Genomic DNA, 23,823 nt, shown 5'->3' with positions numbered 1-23,823 from the left:
CAAAAGCTTGGAAAATGTTATTGCTGCCACATGAGAGTCAGGCAGCTGAATGCCAAGAGTGGATAAACTGCCCACATTGCCTATCCATTATCCATGCTGGGCTCCAGCCATCAGCAACGGGACCAACCGAGGCAGCAGCAGATGAGGCCCTACATGCGCCGTAAGCTCTTTTATTTCTCTGTCAGCCTGATACGGATGCGCCAGGAGGCTGAGCGGGCGCTTCAGCTCCCACCCGGGGCAGCCGGAGCCTTTGGGGCAGACGGGACCAGCGCCTGCTTCGGAGCAGCGGGTGGAGCAGCCGGGGCGGGGGCGGCCGCGAGCTGCGCGCTGATTGGTTGCCGCGCCTCCCCCCGCCCCGGGGCGCTGGCCGCGGCGGAGCCTGCAGGCGGCGCCTCCGCCTCAAAGTTTGCCCCCGCGGGCAGCGCCCGTCTCTGCGCGCTTCTCCGGGCGCCCGGGCGGAGCGGTGGGGGGCGGTGATGGCGGGGCGCGACCGGGCGCGCTGAGGAACGAGCGGACGGAGAGCGAGGGGAGGAGGGCACCATGCGCTCTCTGAACATCACCCCGGAGCAGTTCGCGCAGCTCCTGCGGGACAACAACGTTACGCGGGAGCAGTTCATCGCCCTGTACGGGCTGCAGCCGCTGGTGTACGTCCCGGAGCTGCCTGGCCGCACCAAGGTGGCCTTCGTTCTCATCTGCGCGCTCATCTTCGCCCTGGCGCTTTTCGGCAACTGCTTGGTGCTCTACGTGGTGACCCGCAGCAGGGCCATGAGGACCGTCACCAACATCTTCATCTGCTCCCTGGCGCTCAGCGACCTCCTCATCGCCTTCTTCTGCGTCCCCTTCACCATGCTGCAGAACATCTCCTCCGAGTGGCTGGGCGGTGCGTGCCGGGCGAGTGCGGCGGTCCCCTCGGGTTGGATGCCGCCCGGCTGAGAAGCTCCCTGGGGCGGTCAGCGGTGTGCCGCTCCCGAGCCCTGGGCGGTGTGCTGCTCGAAGCCCTGGGCACGCTCAGGGTGGAGGGGGTTGCGCTTCACAACTTGCGCTGCTGGTCGTGTTCGGGTGCTTGCACGCTTTGCGCGGTCGGGGTTTGATCTGTGAGCGCTGAATGCGGTAACTTCAGACTAATGCACATTAAGTGGAGTTAAGTAATGGCTACGCCGTTCCCTCGGGTTATGTTAAAAGCGCCGCGCTTTCATGCTGGTGTTCGTTAAAAGTTATGGTGGTTTGTAAGTTCGTAAGTAGTCTTGCAGTGGTGTTATTTTTTCTTTCTTCGAAACCTGAAGTTAGAACTCTTTAACCCTTGAGGGGGAAAAGGAGCATCTCCTCAGAGAGCATAGGCAGAATTTACCTTTGTAGTAACGTGCCGTTTCAAGTTACGATTTTTTTGGGGAATTTTGTTATCTGGAGCACGAGTCTTACATGGGGTGGCTGAAGCAGCTTGGGATTGTTCATTCGGGGGAAGAGAAGGCTCAGGGCAGACCTCAGGCTCTCTGCAACTGCCTGAAAAGAGGTTGTGGTGAGATGGGGTCTACCTCTGCCCCCAGGTAACAGTGCACCAGGGGAGCTTCAGGTTGGTGATTAGGAAGCATTTATTCTCAGAAAGGGAGGTGATGCGCTGCTACAGGCTGCTCAGGGAGGTGGTGGAATCACCATCCTTGGAGTTGTTCAAGAAACATGTAGGTACGGCACCGAGGGTCATGAGCAGTGGGCTTGGTGGGGTGGGTTAGAGGTTGGACTGCATGATCTCAGTGATCTTTTCTGACATAAATGATTCTGTGTTGTGTTGCCATTAGTCTGAAAGACTTGTGTGTAAGGCCTCTGATACCAAGCACTTTAAAATGCATCCCAGGTCCAAAGAAGTATAGTGATGAAAAGGCAGGTGATGTAATGTTAGTTAAAGGGCATTTACCTTCCTTTTCTTGCTCCTAAAATGCGGTGTTGAATAAATAAAATAAAAGGGATGGTTTTGCAACAAGGAGCAGGTAAGGTCTTTGTACAACAGCAGATTGAACTGTTTCTTTAAAAAAAAAAAAAAAAAAAAGGTGTCCATAAAGTGACTCCATTAATTTCAGTTCCCGAGGCTTGCTGTGCTGCTGGGAGGTACTGAACTGAGGCTGTCTTCAGAGCATTAAGATTTAATTTCAGTACATTTGATGGATGAGAATGCAGGATAGGAATTGGCAGATCAGAGGAGACTTGAAAAGCAGAGATTTGAAACATGGATACCTAACACAGTGAGAAGTAGGTTTGATTTTTTTTATTTTTTTTTTGTCTCAAAATCAAGAAGTTCCTAGGAAAAGTGATAAATATGAAACTACAGGAGCAAATAATAAGTTAAATGAGAAAAACTGTTTTTGCAGCTGTTTTATTTTCTTACAAGATGACTTTGGGGAAGGAAGTATTGTTTTTAAGATGGTGCACCTTAATATTGATATTGAGCCCCCAGATTAATATGGTTGTGTCATAAAAATAATAGGGAAACTGTTAGTTATACAACTGTTCCTTCTTTTGTACTGCTACTTCTCCTTGCTCAGAGAAGAATACAGCAGTAAGAAACACCAAGAGATCCCACACAAAAGGGAAAGGACTGAACTGATGTACCTTCCCCTAAATGTTAGAGTTGTGAATCTTCTCTCTTGATGGGGAGAATACCTATCTGTCAGTTTGAGACTGAACATCTGATCAGAGCCATCTGAAAGCTTGGTGGCATGAAGCTTCTGCCCGAGGTGGAATTGCAGCAGACATGCCAAAGATGTGCTTTATCCCAATTGTTCTGCATACACATCTTCATTTATCTTATTGAGGATGCTTGACAAAATCTAGAAGTCAGTATACAATCACAGCATAGTTGAAACATGTATCTTCACTATTTGGATATTTTGAGGTATACTGTTGTATGAGTTTTACTGTATTTTTTGTTTACGCTCTGATGTCTTAGAGCTTTTTTACTACAAGTGGGATTCATAGTTCCTATGATTTTGATGTTGACATTAATTGTCCTGTTAGGATAATTGGATTTAACTAACGTTATAATGTTGGAAGTGCATAATAAGTAACATAACTGATGAATGTTTGCCTTGACTGGGAATGGAAGAGAAGGAAGGGAAACAAATGAAATGTAAAATGATGGTACCCCAGGGGTATCTGGTTCCTGAGGATCATATTGTAAAGCATGAATGGTTATTACATTTATATATTATCTGAGGCTGCCAGACTGGGAGGGCTTTTCCTTGCTAGTTTTATTGGTTCAGTTTTCCTTTTGCCTTCCATTTTCTAGCCTGAGAAAGTTTAGTTCATCCATCTTAATGCAACATGTCTGTTCTGGGTTGTTCTAACTCCCATCTATTGAGAAAAAGGTGACTTGACTATGTAGTATATTTCTGCTGAGAGAAGTACTTTGTCCTGAAGTGCTTGATACTATAAATATCATTGAGTTTCTGGACATCTGATCTCTTCCCTTCTTGATCTAGCTGCATTTGAATCACTAAAATGAGTACTAGGTATACTAGGTATACTGAGATACAAGTATGTTTTGTACTGACCTTTGTGTTGGAGTTATTTATTTCCATTTTTGTATACATGTGTTTTATTTATCTTCTTTCCGCCCACAAAAATCAAGAGGAAGAGGTGAGGGCAGAACTGCAGTCACTCCAGGCTGTAGATACAGAAGTACAAATGTAATAACAGCCACGGCTTTAATGTAGCCATTAACATTTTAGCCATTCAGTGTTATCTCTATGATTGGATGCTATCAGGAAAGAATCGTTCCTGTTTTGTTTCTTCTGAAGTGAAGGGTGAAGTACTTCCATTGAAAAAGCCTCCAGGTGTGCATAGTTTAAAGTAGGACCTCAAGGAAAATGTTCATACTTGACAATGTAAAATAATTCAAATTGTCAATGGTAGAGTCACTCCTTTGTAATAGATAGCATTCCATTGTTACAAATCTGAAAGGCACTGGCATGACTTTTTCCACAATACATTCTTCAACAATTTCTAACTTCACCTACAATTCAGCAATTGAAATCTCAAGAAACTGAGTGTGTAGTGCTTTGCCTGATTATTATGTAGTTCTAACACATATGCAGCAACTGGGAGGAGCACCATCTTAACCAAAAATGGGTGAATCTGTCTTGCTTTTGATTCTTAGATCTGTTAAGAGTCTATTCAACTGCATGAGACTGTGGAAGTGACAGTGTAACCCGTTTCTTGTTTATAATTTGCGACTGAAAAGGCTGTAACATTCTAGAAGACCTTTAAGTAGAAATTCTGCAATCTCTCAGTAATATGAAAGAAAACTAAAAGTGCAGCTTTGGTGTAAGTGATCACTGATAATATATTTAGTTGTAAGAAGGGGATGTAACTGGGGCTTGACTAAAAGATGAATTGATGCATACAGCAAGGAGTGGTTTTGGCAAAGAGTGGTACAGTTGAGGATTTGCTTTCTTCTGGTTGTAGGTGGGAGATAGCAGTGGGGTCTTGTGGTCACACTCATGGCCAGCACTATGAAGGGTAAATCTGTGCTTTCATCTGCTGGCCAAATTTTACAGGATTTGTTTTATTTTCCAAAAACTGGTAGTTAGCTGTTAGCTAACTGGATGCTGGTGTTAGCTAACACCAGCATCTTTGCTGAACTGGAGAACTACTGTTTTATTTTGTGCAACACAATACCCCTAGTAAAAGATAAGGCAAACAAACAAACAAACAAAAAACAAAAACAAACAAACAAAAAAACAGGTTACCGGAGACCTAGTATTATGCTTTGTCTTTCTTTTTGATCTTGTGGATTTTGATCTTATCAGATATGCAGAAGGCATCAGAATGCATCTTACGGCTGGTGTCAGAAGCTGTTTTTTTCTCATCATCTAGGGAGTGCTGGGTCACCTAAAACACTACTGAATGCACAGTGGCATTTGGGATGGCTGTGCTCAGTTGCATCCAAGCTGCTGGCAGCATGCAGCCCAATACAGCTTACAGTGCAGCAGCTCCCTGCCCCGTGGTAGCTCTGCCCCACTGTGTGACCCGGCCCAGCCCCTCAGCACCAAACGCCATCTGGGCTGAAACCAGAGTGCAATTAATTGCTAATTCAAGTTGTGGCACGTAAGTTTATGGAGTTAGATACATTGGCTGAACAGAGTCCTGTGAACAGCAAAACATATGCAGCCATGCTTTCTATTTTGATAAAGGAATCTGAAAGTAAGTTTCAGGATTAGCAAAAAATTGCTGTCTTTACCCCGTGTATATGCTACTCCATTTTCAGTTGACATTAATAGATTACATGAGAATTTTCAAATGGAATGTATAGAGTTGCAACCCAGAATTTGATTATGTCTCTTTACCTGTCTTTTGTAAGCCTTATATTTCCAGACAGAAATATCCATCAGTATACAGTCACATTTTATTCACTACACCACCTTTTGGCAGTATGACTATTTGTGAGCAACAGTTTTTAAGGTTGAAGTACAGGAATAGTAAAATTTCAGCAAAGATCTTTACTGAACAGCTTGAGAACTCATTGAGAATTGCAACCACTGCAGTTGAACTAGCCTGGTATGTTTGTTTCAGAAAAGCAAGGTCACATATTCCACTAGTTTTATGTTTTAATTGCACTTTTTTTTTTTTTTTTAAATTAAAAAACAACATTTAAAGACTAGTTTTTGTTACTTGTATACATAAACCAGGTAGTATATTTTATGAGGGATGTTCTGAAAGTAATGCCTCCTATTTTATTATGTTGGCCCATGATATCAGAGGCAGATGTTGGAGGTATGGCAGTAGAGATTGAACCTTCCCACCATTATTATTCCATCAAGTTTTGTTGTGCAACAGATGGCAGCAGAGAGGCAGTCTGACAGAATGGCATCTGATATGGAAGTGCAAATGAAGCAAAAGTGTAGAATTAATTCTTTCATGTGGAAACAGTGGCACCCCTTGACATTAGTTGACTCTTGTTGAACATTTATGAAAACTAAACAGTGGATGTGAGCACAGGGAGGCAGTGGGTGATGTATTTCAGCAGTGGCAACAATGGGTCACCTTTGCTGGAGCAGATTTTTACAAGTGTGGCATGCAGACTCTTATTCATCACTGATGAAAATACACAGCTAATGCTGGTGATGGATGAAAAATAGTGTTTTGTAGCTGAGGATTTATTCTATCAAATAGTGTATTGTGCTCTTTTATCTGTTGGTTTTTTTCATGGAAGTAATTAGGAGGCATTACTTCAGGAACAACCTTCATGGATACAGCCCTGGACAATTCCTCTTGACTCCATGTGGCCCAGGCCCAACAGATTGGACACCCATGCCTTTAGTTATCTTGTCTGTCCTACCTCTACCATTTCAGAAAGGTGTGGGTCTTCTGTACATATCTTCAGATATTCAGACATTTTGTAACAAGTAGTATTAATACTTTTTTTTTTGTATGAGTATGAATAAACATTCCTTTCTGACAAAATGTTACTGAATAAAATCAGTGGGCCCTTTGTGTCTGATACTTGGAGATACCTCTGTAAGCTCTCGTTCCTGTTCTTCAGTATAACTTAAGAAACTTCTTCATTCCGTCTCACTTTAATAATGCTCTCATACTCTGCTTACTGGGATAATACTCGACAGTGTGAAACCTGGAGTGAAACCAGGCAGTTATCAGAGGCTTTTTTTTGTTGTTTTTGTTTTTTTTTTAAGCTTTTTGTTGAAATTTCCAATTTAAGTTTTATCTAGACTTACTGTAAAGATGACTAGAAAAAGGGTTATCCTAAGTACAGGGAATAATGGGCTTAGGGTTTTTTATTATGTAATATATTGATGGGATGACATTTGAAGAAAGCAGTAAAAGAATGCTGATATAAGGAAGCTTCTAGTTACATTTTCAGGGAATTTCTGCAAGCTATGCATCACATTAATTTGTATGAACATTCAACAGAGTGACTGATGTAAAGTGTTTGTTGCATTGATTAAGCAAGTTTGCTTAGTAAGCAAGTAAGTTAGTAAGCTTACTTGCAAGTTTGCAAGTAAGCAAGTTTGAAGGATATGGATGGATTGGTTAGAGCAATTTAAAATTATTTCATTATTATTATTATTATTTGTGAGGTTGTTACTGTATTCTTGGTAGAAGTACTTGACAATTTATGTCTTATATTGTGTGAATTGAGACTCTTTACCATGTCTCATTTGCTCCCTGCTAGCAAGTCCCATTTGTCTCTTCAGTAGAAATCTGTATCCTTGATCTCTATCCCTGCTCGAACACCCCAAACTGAATTACTTTCTACCACAATAGCAAGTGAAATGGTATCCTGTGGTGGTTTGGTGTTCTTGTAGCAATGTTTTGCTGCACAGTTTTAATACATCCTTGCATGTTCGTATTTGTTTTTATTCATTGATTGCTTTGTTTTGAAATAGACTGCTTTTTTTTTTTTTTTTTTTTTTTTTTAATTGCCTAAAGATTGCAATGCCTGTTTGGGAGGCTTTGCCAAACTGTGGGCGAAGCTGAATAGAGCCTTGGTAGGGAAGGAGAACGGACAGTGTGCAAACAGAATTCTTTGGTCTAGCTACTGTAGTTTGTGTTCACACTTTCCAATCACAGCACAGATTTAATTCTGTGGACTCCGGTATTCATTGATAAATCATGTATGGCTATTCAAGGCATGTGGTCTAAATGAGCTCACACCATACAATTTCCTCAGTGGCTGTAATTGACCGTAAATAGTCAGACTTACTGCAGACCTACTATCATCTGCTGGACTTGTACATTTTTGGTCAGAGCAATATATATGTTTGTTGTCTTCTCTAGGTAATAGGTGAGAGACAATTACCTTTCTCTTAGTAGTTTAATTACTAAGGCTACAAAATACTTATATGCCCAAGAATTGATTTAAAATGTACTTTGTTCAGTCTAGTCTGAAGTACCTTTAAGGATATTTTCTGTGTAATTGCAGCAGACTTGTTTTCTGCTCTGAGGTTACGAAATACAAGGAAACAGGACATGCTTGCATCAAGCAAGCTGAAGAGAGCTATTTTACAAGCTGAGACAAAGACTTTCAGTGGAAGGGCTTAGTCAATAACACTTCAACAGAGGAAGGAGCAATTTAACTTCTATCAGAGAATAGTTTTAGAATTTTGCCTTTCTTTTATTAAGGAAATATTGATGTTTGAAACGGGGGATGAAACAGCAAACTCCTCGAACAATGATCGTGATAATGAAGACATGAAGAATTGTTTAAGGACATAAACAGTTCGTATTTACAGACTTCCGAATATGCTGTTGTTTGGGAGCACTCATAATGGATTGAATAAACCATGCAGTTTTCATCAGTGCATAAGGGGATACTTTTGGGAGTCTCTTAATGTCTTGAGAAGAAGAAGCAATTAGTTATTTTCATTCCCAGTAATCCTCTGGAAATTTTCTTTCTCCATTGGAAATGATTGGCATTTAAATGCTCCAGTGTTGTCTTCAGTAACAAGCTATTGGAAGGTTTCCTGGAAAATTTTTAGAAAGTTTTGCATTTTGATAATTTAAAGATACTGATATTATCTTAAATATGTATGTTTTAAAGTATTCAAAAATAGTCACATCTTTCTGTATAGCAGGAAAACTAATTGAAAAATGAGGAGGCAGGAAGGGAGATGCTTTCCTAGCAGTTTTCTCTTTAAAAATAAATGATTGAATGGCCTTTAAAAAAAATCCTCGAAAAATATTTATCAGATTATTTCTGCTGCATATGAGATTACTAAGGCCTCTTGACAGTTTGCAAAAGACCGAAAAGAAAACTGCTCTGAAAGATTTAGTATAGGCACAGCTAAAATAAAACGAACAAACAAAACAAAACAAAAAAAAACAAAAGCAGAAACCTCTGAGAATCTAATAAATAGGGATAAGTTTTTTGTGCTTCTCAGTTATAGCAGAAAACTATTTCAGTGCCTGGAATCATATCAAAACATTTGATGTATAGGAGCAGATATCATGTTATCCAATATAATTTACTAATGTTCCTGGTGCTTTTAAAACCTGAAATAGGTCTAGCTGTGTACAGGAAGTACACAGGTAGTCAATGCCAATCTTTTTATTGAGTTCTGACTTTATAGAACCTTAGCTTGGCTTATTTTGTGTTAATAACCTCAGGTAGCTAATGTTTGCACAGGTTTTGGAGTCAGGCTTAAGTGTCTTCAGTTTAATTAGCTCCAGTTTAAGTGAGTGTCTAGCCAGGCTTCTAATATGGATCAGAGGAAGAAGTGGAAAATGCCTTCCTCGTCCTCTGAAAATAGCTAGAAATCTCCTTAATTCAAGGATGTGATGCACACAAGCAGAAAATAGATGATTTTCTCTTTTAAAATTTTTCCTTCTTTGCTCTCTTTTCCTGTGTTTACCAGATGATCTATCAGTATAAGACCTGATAGAAAGTAGCCAATTTTGGTCAGTTAACAGAATAAATACACAGGGAAGCAAAGCGGTTTGTGTAGATGGATGAGGATGTGAGGTTGCTATGTCAAGTAGGCCTTTATTTCCAGAATTCTGCTGTAACATTATATTCTGTCTGCGTTGTCTACTTTTTTCGTACTTCACATATTTGAAAGGCAAAGAATGACATCTTAGCGAGTTTTGTTTTCAATGATTTAAAGGCTTCAGGTAAACATTTAGTAATAACAGTGATGCTTAGCTTGGAAATAAGGTGAATGATGGAGCTTTTCATAAACTTACTAAAGTTACCTTTGGTGCCAAGTGAAATTAATGACAATCTCAGAGAGTCCCCAAAACTGTTGTACTTGTGCGTATTTGGGACCCTTGTGATAAGACTTTCTTCTTGAAGTTGGAAAGCAAGGATTCCAGGCACCTTTTTTTTGCATTTCAATTGTTCAGTGGTTACATCTGTTAGTCAGTGAAGGATAAGGAGTAAGAGGCATCATCTGCATTATGAGGAGACTTAGATGCTGCAAAATCTACCTCACCTGTCTTGGCCCATCAAGTCAATGTGTTCAGAATGTTCACTTCTGAATATAGTGTAACAAACATAAGAAAGCTATTCTGATATGAATTCAGCGGAGGGCCATTTAAATGTCAGCGTGGGGAGCACCTCTCCTGGGTGGGTGGAGAAGTTGAGGGAGTAGGAGTTCTTTAGCCTGAAGAAGAGAGTTTTGTAGTGACCTGGCTGCCATTCTCTGTACATTCAAATATATTACTGAGAAGATGCATTCAGACTCCTTACAACATTGCATGAAAACAGCCTTTGGCTTAAAGAAGGAAGGCAATCTGAATATAAGGAAGATTTTTCCCTGTGACTGCAGTCAAACAGAAGAGATTCTTCCAGAGAAGGTTGTGCTGTCTTCAGCCTTGGAAGTTTTCAAGATCTGAATCTTCTGGGTTTTTATCTAATTTGGTTTGGCTTTGTTCCTAATTCTGCTGTGAGTCAGGAGGCCAGAGTAGAGACCTGCTGAGTTTGTTTTCAACCAGCATTACTCCCTGATTCTCTGATTCTCTTCTGTGCTTATCAAAAACTGACTGAGACCTACGGCCTATTTCCAGACTACATAGAATGCTTGAGATATGAGGCAGCTAAATCTCCCCCGAATTAAATCACACCTGGACTTCAATAGCTGTGCAAACTCCTTTCAGTAATTTACTTGAAACTCAACAGCAGCGAAATTTCTGTTAAGAAAAAAAGATCGATTTAGGGTTTATGGGTTTGAAAACAGTATTTTAGAAAGGTCTACTGAAGAGTTTATCTCCATGTAGATACTCTATTTCGGAATATTCCTGGAGTAACTGGTGTTGCACTGAGATATCTAGTGCCCTGAAATAATGGTTCCAGATTGTCTTTCTCTTTTTAATTTATTACCACCCATTGTAATCCAACTGCCGCTGTTCTGAAATAATTACCTTATTTAAAAGTGAATAATCGTCATTTTTCTTGCATACGAAAGCTGTTATTGTCTATAACATGAAAACATAAGCTATATAATTTGATGTATTAAAAGACTTGCATGAAATCTTCATCTATCATCAAGCAATTTGGAATGTCTTATATCTATTTGTAAATAATATAATGGAAGTTTAGAAAAATAAGAACAGGCTTTATGTGGAAACACACTGGGGACATTAAATTTGACGGAATAGGTTATCTAACAAAGGATTGAATCCAATTCAAACATGATCAAGGACACTGGAGCTGGATCTCAGTTCTGACATCAGATTTCCATTGAAGTTGATGACACTAATGCTGGTTGTGACATTCAAAGTGCTTTTTTTCCTTTTCTTTCTGTTGAACGATTTCAAATGCTTCTGCAAACTAGAAAGGATTTTCTTGTTACTGTTACTTAAATCTGGTGAAGTTTTAAATGTGAAACACTGGAGTATCTAATAGCTTCTGAAGGTAGGAAGCTTTTGTATAGCAAGCAACAATTCAAGGCATGCAGAAGAGCCCTAAAATGATATGGTAGTGTTAGTGCAAGTTGGTGTTTAGAGACCCTTGCCTTAATGGTATGAGAAGCCTTGGAGTTGATACACTGTTCTATTTTCACTGTTGATATGCAGAGGCTTTTCTAGTAGTTTTTAACTACTGTGCATTGGAAAACTGTGGGTGTTTGTTTGTTTGTTTGTTTGTTTTGTTACTGAGGTGCATATGGCTGCTGTTTTGCTTTGGTTGCAAAGGCTGAATCCATCAAGGACTTGAAATGTGTCCCATGTGGCTGAGCAAGTGTTTCTATTTCAGCTCTTTATTTGCCATGATAAGTATATTTTTACTACTATTTAAGATTTAGTTACATTAGTTTAGTTCATCTGTTCCTGTGAATTTGTCTTCAGAGACAAGAAATCAGAAAATTCTGCTTTTTTTTTTTTTTTTTTTTTTTTTTTTAATCTTGGACTTTCAACTGAAGGTGCAATGATAGCCTGCATTCTTTCCCAGTTAGTCAGTGGGGAGAAAATGAGAATGTATCAGTAAAGGCAAGGAAAATCTGATTTTAGTGAAATTCTTTTTCTACCCTCAATATGGAAGTTGCCACTCATTGAACTCGGGCTTTCTGTTTCCTCTATGAATAGACACGAGCTGAAAATTTTATGTCTCATAACTTTAGTGAATGTCACTGTTTCACCTTGTTACCATAAAGTAATACACTGATGCCTCTTTGCTTCCTAAGAATATTTTGGTGTTCTGGGACTTTGGTGAAAGGGCGGTATATGACAGTAAAGCCGATACAGTGGAGTATGGTTCAAGTGATCTTCGCTATTTGACTGTTTGAGGAAAATTTTTATGAGGAAAAGCATATAAATTGTTTGTGGTTGTGTTGTTTTTTTTTTTTGTTTTTGTTTTTCCCCACAATTCTAACACGCGAGCTTGAGCTTATCTTGTGAAAGAGGAGCTTAAACATTTTTATTTCCTTCAAAATTTTGCTTTTCTGCTCGTATGGTTTCCATTTTTTTTTTTTTTTAATGGGTGTTTTCTACCTTAACTTTGTTATTGAGAAGGAAAGAAAACTAAATAGTGAAAGCTGTTGAAACCAACCAACAATGAAAAACTTCACTTTGATTCAAGGGATTTGGATCTGACTGAAGATCCTTTTAGCTCTGTTTTACTCATGGCAGCAGGCTGAGTTTTAGAAGAAATCATGGATTGTAAGCTGTAACTTCTTATTTGGTTATATTTAGCATTTAACATGTGTGAAGATGTGACATGAGCTTTCTTTTTATCATCCCAGTGTGGAAGTTTTAATGCACTCTGGTTGAAGGGCTCAGAATTTTACAGACTAGGTCTGGTGACTGTATGTGTAGTGCATCCTGTATTGTTCTGGGTCTAGTAAGAAACTGATAAGATGTCAAATTTGTGTAAGAATGACCTTTATACATGTGGGACTTTCTTTGTGCTTATTTTGCTGTTGCCAGCACCTTGGCAACGTACTTAAATCAGAAACTATTATGAGTAACAAACAGGCAGCCTAGAACATAGTGCATTTCCTGCTGAGCACGCTAGGATTTCCTCCAGATAGCTTGAAACTAGCCTTCGCTTCATATATGTGTATGTGTATGTGTGTGTATGTGTATATATGTCTATATAAAGCAGAATAGGAGAGCTGATGTAGTGCAGGTGAACGTAGAATTGTAGAATATTCTGAGTTGGAAGGGACCCACAGAGTTCAACAAGTCCAACTCCAAGGACCAGTCAAAGCCCCTCAGAGTTCAAATGTTATATCTGAGAGCATTGCCCAAATGCTTTTTGAACCCTGGCAGAATTGGGGCTGTGACTACTGCCCTGGGCAGCCTGCTCCAGTGTGCAGTCACCTTCTGACAAAGAACCTTTTCCTAACACCCAACCTGACCCTCCCCTGATGCAGCTGCATGCCATTCCCTTGGGTACTGTCACTATCACCAGAGAGCAGAGATCAGCACCTGTCCCTCTGTTCCCTTCTTGAGGAGCTGTAGACTGCCATGAGGCTGCCCCTCAGTCTCACTGCCCTCTTGTCTGAGCTGAACAAACCAAGGAACCTCAGCCGCTCTTCAAATGTCTTGCCCTCCAAATCCTTCCCCATCTTTGTAGCCCTCCTTAGGTTAATCCCTAGGTTATGCCCTACTGTCGTTACATCCAAAAGGACACATAGTGCTCAAGGTGAGGCTGCACCAGTGCAGAGTGGGAACAATAGGCATTAAAATGTCTTTAGAATGCTTGTTTTCACAGGTGTAGCACACAACACTATGACTATTGAAAACTGCACTTGATGAGTTGTTTTGCTTGATAGTACTTTAGTGACAAGACTACTGTAAACTATTATTTTACCATGATCTGCAACATTTGCATGTTTTACCTTCTGACTATTATAGGTGCCTTTGCTTGCAAGATGGTACCATTTGTTCAATCCACTGCCATTGTAACTGAGATTCTTACAATGACCTGCATCGCTGTGGAAAGACACCAGGGAATTGTGCATCCACTAAAAATGAAATGGCAGTACACCAATAAAAGAGCTTTCACGATGCTTGGTAAGATCTTAGGTGTTTCCAGTAACTGTGCATAGCGTGCATGTAGTTGGTGCAGATGGCATGATGAGCAGAATGCGTTGATAAGGCAAGTGATTCTGAGATAGAGATGATATTTATGTTTATAAGTCAGGGAAAGTGCCTATGCATAGAGCATAGAGTAACTACTTGCCAAAATCCTGGCAATAAATCTAGAATGTGAAGTTAAATATTTACTTAACCGAGACTCTAAAATATCTGGCAGCCTTTTTTTTTTTTTTTTTTTTTTTTTTTTTTTTTTTTTTTTTTTGGTGTGTGTGTGAGAAGAGGTTCAAAATGTGCAAGCGCTGCTAAAGGATTGTCATAGGAGTAAATAATCCTTCTGTTTTAATATTAAGAGAATACAGATAACACTGCTCTTACAAATCAATTTTAGTTTGTATGTGGATACTGATAAATTAAGACATTTTTGAGAAAAATTGAACTGGTAATGAAAGATCATGCTGTTACACATCTGATTGTTGACTGTTATGTATCGTATATTGAAAACTGCTATTTAATAGTCTACTTTGACTTTTAAAGATGAAGCTGTAGAACTATTAATTCCAAAACTTATGCTTCGTGTTAAAAGATGTGTTTGTTTACAGGCATAGTCTGGTTGCTGGCTGTTATTGTTGGGTCACCTATGTGGCATGTGCAACGGCTTGAGGTACGTTAGGTGAAATGGCAATTCATGTTTTCAACTCAGTAATTCCTGGATCTTTTTGCATGTCTAACTATGAAATTGACTAAGCTCCTGAGAAACATAAGAGGGAAATAACAAAAATTGGGGCTTTTTTTCTGTGCCTGCATGAGAAAGAGGAATAATTAAGTCTTGCATGTGCTGCAAGAAAGACTGCCAGTAGGGACTAGTCATGTCCCTGTTTCTATCAAAAAGCATTATTTGCATTTGAGATTTGCCCAGTAGCTGACTTTTTTTTTTTTTTTTTTTTTTAAGGGGACACAGACACAGCAGTTGTAGGGCTTAAGTTTGTATTTCAGAATGGCATAGTCTTCTCCAAGATTTTGAAGAATTGTGTCTAGATGAAAATGTAATTCACTGCCCATCAAAGTTTAAGATGATACTGTACTTTTTTTTAGGGAAAAAAGTGGCTTATCAGAATCTGCTACTTGTGAGTCTGAATGTTTACCAATTCATTTTGTTTTTATTTTTTAAAATGGAACAATATGTGAAGTGTCTAGATACTTGTCTCTACTTGAAAAATACATAGCAAAGATTTCTTTTGAAAATCGTGATGCAAAAAAGCTTTGAGGAGGAGTGCAAATCAGCATCTCCTGACCTCTCTTTGCCAACTTGGTTCAACACAACACTTGGTGTGAGAAAGTGCTTGGAAGAATTTTCTCACTTCAGAAAAATTCTCTGATGAATTCCAGTTGCTGTAATAAGAGCAAGGAATATTTGAATATTATATATTCAATATACAATGCAATAATATGAATGTGCTTTGTTTTTATGTTTGGGATTATTATTATTGTAGTGACTCATCTCCTTTACACTTGTTACAGGTTAAATATGACTTCCTGTATGAAAAAATGCACATCTGTTGCTTGGAAGAATGGGCCAGTCCAACTTATCAGAAGATATATACCACTTTCATACTTGTTATACTCTTTCTTTTTCCATTGATATTGATGCTTTTCTTGTACACTAAAATTGGTTATGAACTCTGGATTAAGAAACGAGTGGGAGATGCTTCAGTTCTTCAAACCATTCATGGGAGTGAAATGTCTAAAATATTGAGGTTTGTAAAGTGAAATGCACTTGAAACTTTGACTTTTAGAAAGCTATTTTTTCTGTTGTATTTTGAGAACCAGTGCAGAGAAATATTTCTTAGGAAAGTCTGCAGGCATAGCCCATATTTCTAATGCTAGATAGTTACTTAAACAAGATACTGAAAAGAAGGCAACTTAAACATTTTTTGTCAAAATGCAGAAGTGCCATACTGTGAATGTCAAGTCTCAATAAATCTGATACTACACATGATGTAGTGTTTGAAATTCTTGTGTTTGGAAGAAGTAGGCCACGAATTGGAAAATAACTTCTATGTTATTTCCATATGGTCTGTGGAGAATTCTTTATATAATTTTAAAATTATGAATGCTGCTTTATGATCCCTTTATAAATTAGATCGGTACTTGGGGGGGGGGGGAACAGAGTTCTGAAAAGTTATAAAAACCCAATAATTATCAATTGAAGAGAGAGGTAAATTGGTTTACATTTATAACAACTTTATTATTTAATAGTGTACATGGGCTACCTTTTTATATTACTTCACATCTTTGCCCTTAATTGGCAGATCAAGCTGGTGCAAGCTGATGATGTGATAGAAACCTCTAATAGGTCTGCTCATTGAGGAGTTTATCACCTTAAGAAAGGAGAAGACTGGCAAGCAGCTTGGAACTAAATGATTCATTAGACATTTATATAACAAAGTACCTAAGGAAGTGAGCCATTATCAGTCAAAACTGGAAGAGGGTGCAGTCTTACATGAGTTATGTTGAGATGAACTTTGGGCTACTCCCCAGCCTAGCAAGCGTTTCACATAGTGAAGATCCTATAACTGCTACCAGTCAAGTGTTAACTTTTCAGTTTAAGTGAGAGATCTACCTTGCAATCTATAAATCTAGTTATATGAATAAAATGTGATTTTGAGAACAATGAGAATTTAATGAATACCTTGAGTTTTGAGGAAGTGCATTTCATGCTCTCATTCCAGCATTTAACCTACCAGTGAAGTCTGAATGTTGCTTTGCCAGCTCTGTCAACTAATTTTTTTCCCCCCCTTATAATTGGGTGCTGCGGCCACAAGATGCCTTGCTTTCCTGACAGAGAAATAAAAGGTGTTATTTATTTACTACATTTATATGCTGCTGCAGTTCTTGTTTCAAAAGGAATTATGTACTTCTGATAATTTTTCCAGGGTTTTATTTGCATCTGCAACCATCAGAACATCTTGGCAAATCTAACTTAATGAGACATATATAAACTACAAATCAATTCATAGTGATTCAGTATTAAATGTCTTGATGCAATTTCAGGAAGAAGAAGCGAGCAATTGTTATGATGGTGACAGTGGTGTTTCTCTTTGCAGTCTGTTGGGCCCCTTTCCACATTATTCACATGATGATGGAATACAGTGAGTATTTGCAATGTGTCATAAAATAAAGCCTTTCCTAGGTTGGTTGTGTTGTGTTTTGTTTTTTTTTTTAATAATGAAACTAGAGATGATGAAAGGCTAGTGCTGCTCAGCTATAATATACTCCTGCTAGCAAAGGTTAACGTTCTGCTTCTAAATCCTGGGTCACTGTCTTGTAAGAGTTGCATAATCAACAACAGATGGATTACTCAAAAATCTGGATTGTACACAGTTCTACAGTGCTCACAGAAAATTTAAATACATTAGAAGTATTATTGGATGTAGTGTTGTCTTGTATCTTAGATACACTTGTGTGTCAGCCACATCTGGTCTTTCCTACTTTATGAATTAAAAAAAGAAAAATGTCTCTACCAAGCTTTATTGCTGAAAGAGTGAAAGGGAACTTGAAATCTCTACAGCTCTTTTAGAATGTGTAAGTTCTTAGAGAGAAGATTGCTATTTTTTTTTTTGTCTGAATTTGTGCTGCAGATAATCCAGCTTTGAAAAGGAGATTTATGAGGTATAACAAGATTCCAGAAATGGCAGACTTGAATACTGGGGTGGTGAACGTATCACTGTGGATTATTTTGTCTGTTACACTATTCTCATTCACCTCAAGGTGAAAGTTATTTCCAAGTAGAAAAATCTCTTGAACAAGTAATTTTGAATAAGGACTTCTACTTGCACCAACGTACGTTCTCATACTGGTTTGAGTGAAACCAATGTGAAATAGTTATCCTTGCACTTGCCCTGGTTTTAGTGATGTAGGTAGGTATTTTGAAAGTGTAAATACTTGGACAACAGGGATTAATATCCCCATTTTATCTGCTAATCCATTTGAACTTTCCCAGTGCTCTGGGTTAGATGCTGTTTTTGAAGCACCATCTTGTCTTTTGCTTTTTGCTGTTTGCCTAAATTCACTTGGGTCTTGCATTGTTTGTCTCCCATCTTCTATATGAGTACTGTGACAACATGTGGAGCTATGCAGTTGGCTATTTGTAGGAGCAGTAACTGTTGTACTCTACTTTCCAAATGCAGCAGGCATTTATTTGCCTTGTGTTGCAGGTAAGATGATAGCAGATAACTCAGCAGTCTATAACCAGTTGGCCAAAAGAAAAAATGTTTGTATTTGGGCAGAATAAAAGATGCAAAGATGTAACTATTAAAATGGTCTGGATTGTCTCATGGTAAGATCACCCATAATGCTTGGTGAACTAGATTCTCTGAAATAATCTTGTAGATTATTTCAGCTGCTGAAAAGGGCTTTACTTGCCATATGCCTTTGTACTTGTTATTCCATGATTTGGTAGCCAAGTATTTGAAATCAAAGAATTCAGAGTCCTGTATGATTTCAATAATTTAAGAAGTGTGAGATGTATCAAGATGATGTATTTTAACTCCATAAGATGATCTCCATAAAGTGAAGAAACCATTTCTGGTCTAGTGACAAGACAGGGATTTGTGTTATGTTGTAGTACTTACTTGGATATGGATGTGAAGGGCAAAGCCAGCTGAACAATAAACATGGCATGTATTTAGGGAACAGGAAGCTTTCTGCTTCTTGGCTATCAAGTGAGTTTTTTGGCTGATAGTTTTCCTCTTCTGGACTAGTCTGTCTTTCACTACTTCTATACACTGCGTATGCATGGGTTGGGTAAGATAGACTGTGATATTTGCTTGCTGATTAATTCCTATTGCTAATAAGTTCTACCGAGGTCTTTTATTGACATTAAACAAAGGTTTCTGAAGCTGGACTGCATGTATACAGGTTAAGTAGTAGGTGCTGTTCTGTGCTTTTAGCATGTTTTGTTTTTGCTTTCAGGTAACTTTGAAAAGCAGTATGACGATGTGACAATCAAAATGATCTTTGCAATCGTTCAAATCGTGGGATTCTTCAATTCTATTTGCAACCCTATTGTGTATGCTTTCATGAATGAGAACTTCAAGAAAAATTTTCTATCTGCCATTTGCTTCTGCATTGTCAAAGAAAATGCATCACCAACAAAGCAAGTTGGGAACTCAGGGATTACTATGAGGCGGCAAAAGGCAAGTGATTCTCAGAGAGTTCCCACTGACTCAGATGAGGCTAGGAGAGAGGCATTCAGTGATGGCAACATTGAAGTGAAGTTCTGTGATCAACCGTCTTCAAAAAGAAATTTGAAAAGGCACCTCACTTTATTCAGCTCTGAGCTTCCTGTGCATTCTGCAAGCGTACAGTAGCATCACAAAGGCTTTGAGAGTGGAATAAAATATTCTCTTTATGAAACATTGAACAAGCCATTAAAAATAGTTTTCTAATTTGAATGCTGAAAATGAAAGGGGGAAAATATTTTGATTATAGTAATGTTGGAATAGTAGTTCAGAAAATGTAATATATTTTATAAGGATGAAGAATAAAACTTTGGAAAAATGTTACTGTGTGATTTCAAGGAAAATATTTTTCTTTCTAAGCTAATTCAGGGCTTGCCTTGCTCTTTGCTTTAAGTAGAACAAAACCCAGTTGCTTGCCAGTTTATTCTGTCCAGATGTTGGCACACTGCTGGACTGTATTCAGGTGAATGCCAGAAGAGAAGCACTATGGAGAGTGTGCACACTTCCTTTGGACAGCTTGGGAAGCTCACATGGGTCTAACATTGTCTGCATGATCTACTGCATGTGTAGCTCTGAGGACCGAGAGACTTCAGATCTGAGTTCAGAGAAAATGTAGACTGAAATGAAATTTGGTTTGCAGACACAGAGAGAGACAGAGAGAGAGTCAGCAATAATTTGGTTGTGATGAGATTTAGATGCATTTGTGTGTGAATGTTATTAACAGGAAACATTAGAAATTAACAATGCATGCATAACTAATGTGCTGTTTTTACAGGTTACTTAGTGGGTACAGAATTAAATGCCAGTGTACTGCCCTGTAAAATGCATTATTCCTGCTGAAAAAGTGGAACTTTAAAGTGCCGTACAAATCAAGGGTCTACAGAAGAGTGATCTGTATATAAACTCAGTGTTTACTCTTAGTCATGCTTTGACGAATAGCTTATGGGTTGGAATTGTTGCCACTTCCTGTAGGTATATAAGGGCCAGTCCCAGAACTTGTTGGACTCTAGATAAGACTTTCAGTTGAGTATTATTGTCTTTTGACTAGATGCTTAGCTGAAGATTTGCACGAACTGTGACCGTCTTCTGAGTGTGTTAATCACTGTGGAAGAACAGGGCTGGTATTACAGAATTGAAATCCATATAAATTATTAAACAAAAACAAAGGAAAAGCAACAACAACCCTCCCCCCCCAAAACAAACAAACCAAAACAACAACAACAACAAAAAGCAAAAACAAAAAAACCCCACCAAGCTTGCTATCACTGGGTCAAGCTGAGAGACTGGAAAATCAAAGGATTCTTATGAACGTGGGAATGGAGAAAGAGTGTGATCTAGTATGGTATACTGTGATCTGATCCCATAAATGATGCTTTGAAATATATAATTTGCAGCTCCAGATGAGATTAGGCTGGATCCTTTAATAGCCTGTGAGATATGGGTGTTTTTTTTTTTTTATCTTTCACTTTCTATAATAGACCTTGGTGTTCCCTTGATGGTGACCTTTACGTTTCTTTGATATTGCTGCTTATGTTTTGTTGTCAATTAAGGTTTAAATTATTCATGAATAAATTGGAACTAAACTGATCCTTACCTGATATTTACAAATACTTGGATAATTTATTCTGATGCTGGTTTATGATGTACTCATTATTTAATTTTCTATTTATTATTATTTTTACTGTATACGACATAATTTATTATAATTATAGAGGAAGATTCCCAGCTTGACCTGGCAGCCAGGAATTAAGAGCATTCTTACTCAATTTAGCTTACGTATTAGATAAAATGCTGATTTCAGAGAGCTATGTCTGGCTAAAACAGAATGAGTGAAGTCAGTTACTGTTTCAGTCATGCAAAGGTGCCCTTTTGCATTACCTTTGAATAATGCTGGCAAACAGCTGCAGCAATTTTTGCCTGCGATTACAGCTGTGATTGCCTTTGCTTTTCTGTCTCAGTTTGTCTTTCTGGAAACAGGTCTGTAGTTAAGTTCCCTGCCCTGAAGAAAAAGGCCTCAGAAAGGTCAATTATGACAGCTTTCCTCAGATGACACACGGTTTATCCGGCTGATGTAACCGTATGGCTTGACAGATCTGTAAAAAGCACTTTATTTTAAGCTTTTTTGTACTGCTAATTTTAGTAACATACTTCAGCAAAGGTGATAGCTTTTTTAAAAAGCTATCAAACATTGTATGTGTTTTTGTCTTACCTGCTTGTTGTCTCATAAAAGTTATGTCCACAAGTGACTGTATTAACTTTTTTCATTAAAATTGCATTTTGACTTTTCTTGGAGCATCTACTATGAACTTGGAGTCTATTTTTGTTTAAATACTTGTATAACTTTATATGTGCATTTCTAGTGATTAATTTCCAGTCATGTTAGAAGTATCAGCTGCTACTGTAATCCTGAGAAATGTGATTTAAAAGGCATCTTTTTTTTAACAGAAAAGTTAAGAGAAAAGAAATAAACAATATAGTAAAAGAGAAGTGATATTTCAACATAATTTATGCTTACAGTTAAGTATAAACAAAACAAAGATGGTTATGGTACATCTTTGTAAACTATATTATTAGTGCCTTTTGAATCAACAGTTTTCTCAGTGTGTTAAGAACAGCTGTGCTCTCCTCCTGGCTTGCTTGCTTTTTCCTTTTGGTGTTACTAGAATTGCATAATGAATCTCATCAGAAGACGTTCTGGATAGAGATTTACTGGTCAACAGAGAAGATAACTGACTTCCCTGAACTGAGAGTATTTATCAATGGATTTGTTCTTCAAGAAAAAAATGCTTCTGAAAAGATCCTTTCTGTTAACTTCAGATCAGTTACATTGTGAAACAGCTTGAAGAAACTTAGTTTGACTGCTCAAAGTATTTATTTATTTTTTATTCTCAGCTTTATTGAGTTATGCCTTTAAAGTTACCATGCGATTATGCCAGCAACTGGTACAGAAGTGAAGCCATGAATCTGAAAGGATGCATTCAAGAGAATGAAGTCTGGTAATATGAATGGACTAGGAAAAAAAACATCAGATGTATGTTGTCTGAATTCAGAGGGTGTAAACATGAAGAACAGTGAGTAGAAGGGAATGATTGCAGTTGTGCAGCTGTTACAGAAATTTTTGGGGTTGAGGGGGAGGTTTGGGAGAGGGCAGATATTGCATAAAATTGCTTCCTAGGAGAATTTTAATGTTATTTCTGGGGAAGAGTTTCAAAGAACATCAGATGGATTCATTTGTGGCTGTATTTCTAAGCTGTAGCAATATTATCTTGGGCTGTGCTTTGAAGGAGCTATACTTCTACTGCAGACATGGATTCTGTTACAGACTAGCATAATGCTTTGTAGGTACCAAAAAAATCTGAATATAATGAGCAGTTGAACAGAGAGCACTTACAGCTCCTTGCAATACAAACAGCTTGTCATGATATATTAGTGGTACTGAGCACAGGGATCATCTAGGTGCAGACCATGAGATGTCTATTTGGAGCCTCATGGTAGAAGATCTGAGCACGTGGCACAGTGCTAGAGGGCACACATTTGTGTGGGACAATGAACTGATGCAGCTTAGCACAGTACTTACTGATGAGGACATACGGTCTGTTTTACGAGGCGCTGGTATGTAAATGGATACAGGAGAGCCACAGTTTGACCTCCTTATTTAGGGTGTCTGGTCTGCTCTGTTTGCATGTCAGTTACTAGTAGACATCTGTTTTGAGCTTGTGTCAAGGTGCTGGAGGGGGCTGCTGGGCTGCTTTGAGAGGAGGGGCCAGGACTGTTATGCTGAATATGGCTGGTTCCAATGGCACAGCCAGCTGGCACAGCTGAACCCCTCAGCAGGACTTGGCAGTGCCTCAGGCACATTTAAGAAAGAGTGGAAAACACCAGAGGAGAGAGGAGGAGAAAACAATGAATAAGGAGCAGAGAAGGGAACACTGGGATCAGAAGGAGGTGGTCTCTGTAGCCCTTGGAAAGCCATGGCTGTTACTTTTCTGAAGGACTGCTCTTGTGGAGGAGCCACAGCATAGCAGGGAAAGAAAGAGGGGAGTGATAGGGATGAACTGCTGTGTGCTGACCACATGCTGCAACTCATTACCTAAATCTATTGGCAATAAAGTAACTGACCCACGAAACCAATGGGTAAGCACTCTTCCTGTTTTCATCTTGACCCCTGGGCTTTCTCATTCGTGTTTGTTTGCCTTGTTTTGTATTTTCCTCATCTCCTGCAGAGAGTAGAAAGTAAATGAAGATTAATTTAGTTATTTGATGGAGATAAGCAGTCATTTATCAGGTGATCTTAATAAAAGAATCTGAGGAGTCTTCTCTAATGTTGAGATGAGGTTATTTGGGCTGTGGAGTCTTGTCCCTGAAAAGGATAGGTGGAGAAACTGACTCTGAGGTACTTGGCCCTTGTGGGGCAAGCAACACTGGCTGGAATGCTAGTAGAGGCAGTGCTTAGGGTAACAGGGCAGGATGCAGAACCTGGAAGAGGCAGCCAACAGCTGGTATCTTAGGAGTATGGCTTGTGGGAAGTGAGAACAATGTTTGTATGTGCATCTGCTCTTAATAGTTTCTTTTTGAAGCGAGTCACCTGTTGCTTTGCAGT

General features: G+C 38.8%; 1 protein-coding gene across 2 annotated transcripts; it reads left to right on the top strand.

The window, feature by feature from the left end:
• The first annotated feature begins 418 nt into the window (after positions 1 to 418).
• Positions 419 to 21,505, top strand: QRFPR (pyroglutamylated RFamide peptide receptor). Of its 2 annotated transcripts, none has more exons than XM_052681630.1 (6): positions 419 to 880; positions 13,801 to 13,959; positions 14,583 to 14,644; positions 15,502 to 15,737; positions 17,088 to 17,132; positions 18,955 to 19,070. In XM_052681630.1, exons 1-6 carry the CDS (start codon positions 541 to 543, stop codon positions 18,956 to 18,958), a joined length of 846 nt encoding a protein of 281 aa, XP_052537590.1. In that variant the 5' UTR covers positions 419 to 540; the 3' UTR covers positions 18,959 to 19,070. The 2 variants fall into 2 exon arrangements, with proteins under 2 accessions (XP_052537590.1, XP_052537589.1); XM_052681629.1 differs by having other exon boundaries at positions 425 to 880; positions 17,035 to 17,132; positions 18,955 to 21,505.
• The last annotated feature ends 2,318 nt before the right edge of the window (positions 21,506 to 23,823 follow it).

This window comes from Tympanuchus pallidicinctus, unplaced genomic scaffold (genome assembly GCF_026119805.1).
Source record: "Tympanuchus pallidicinctus isolate F22 unplaced genomic scaffold, pur_lepc_1.0 scaffold2, whole genome shotgun sequence".
Classification (NCBI taxonomy): domain Eukaryota; kingdom Metazoa; phylum Chordata; class Aves; order Galliformes; family Phasianidae; genus Tympanuchus; species Tympanuchus pallidicinctus.
This window is presented reverse-complemented; position numbering and strand designations above follow the sequence as displayed.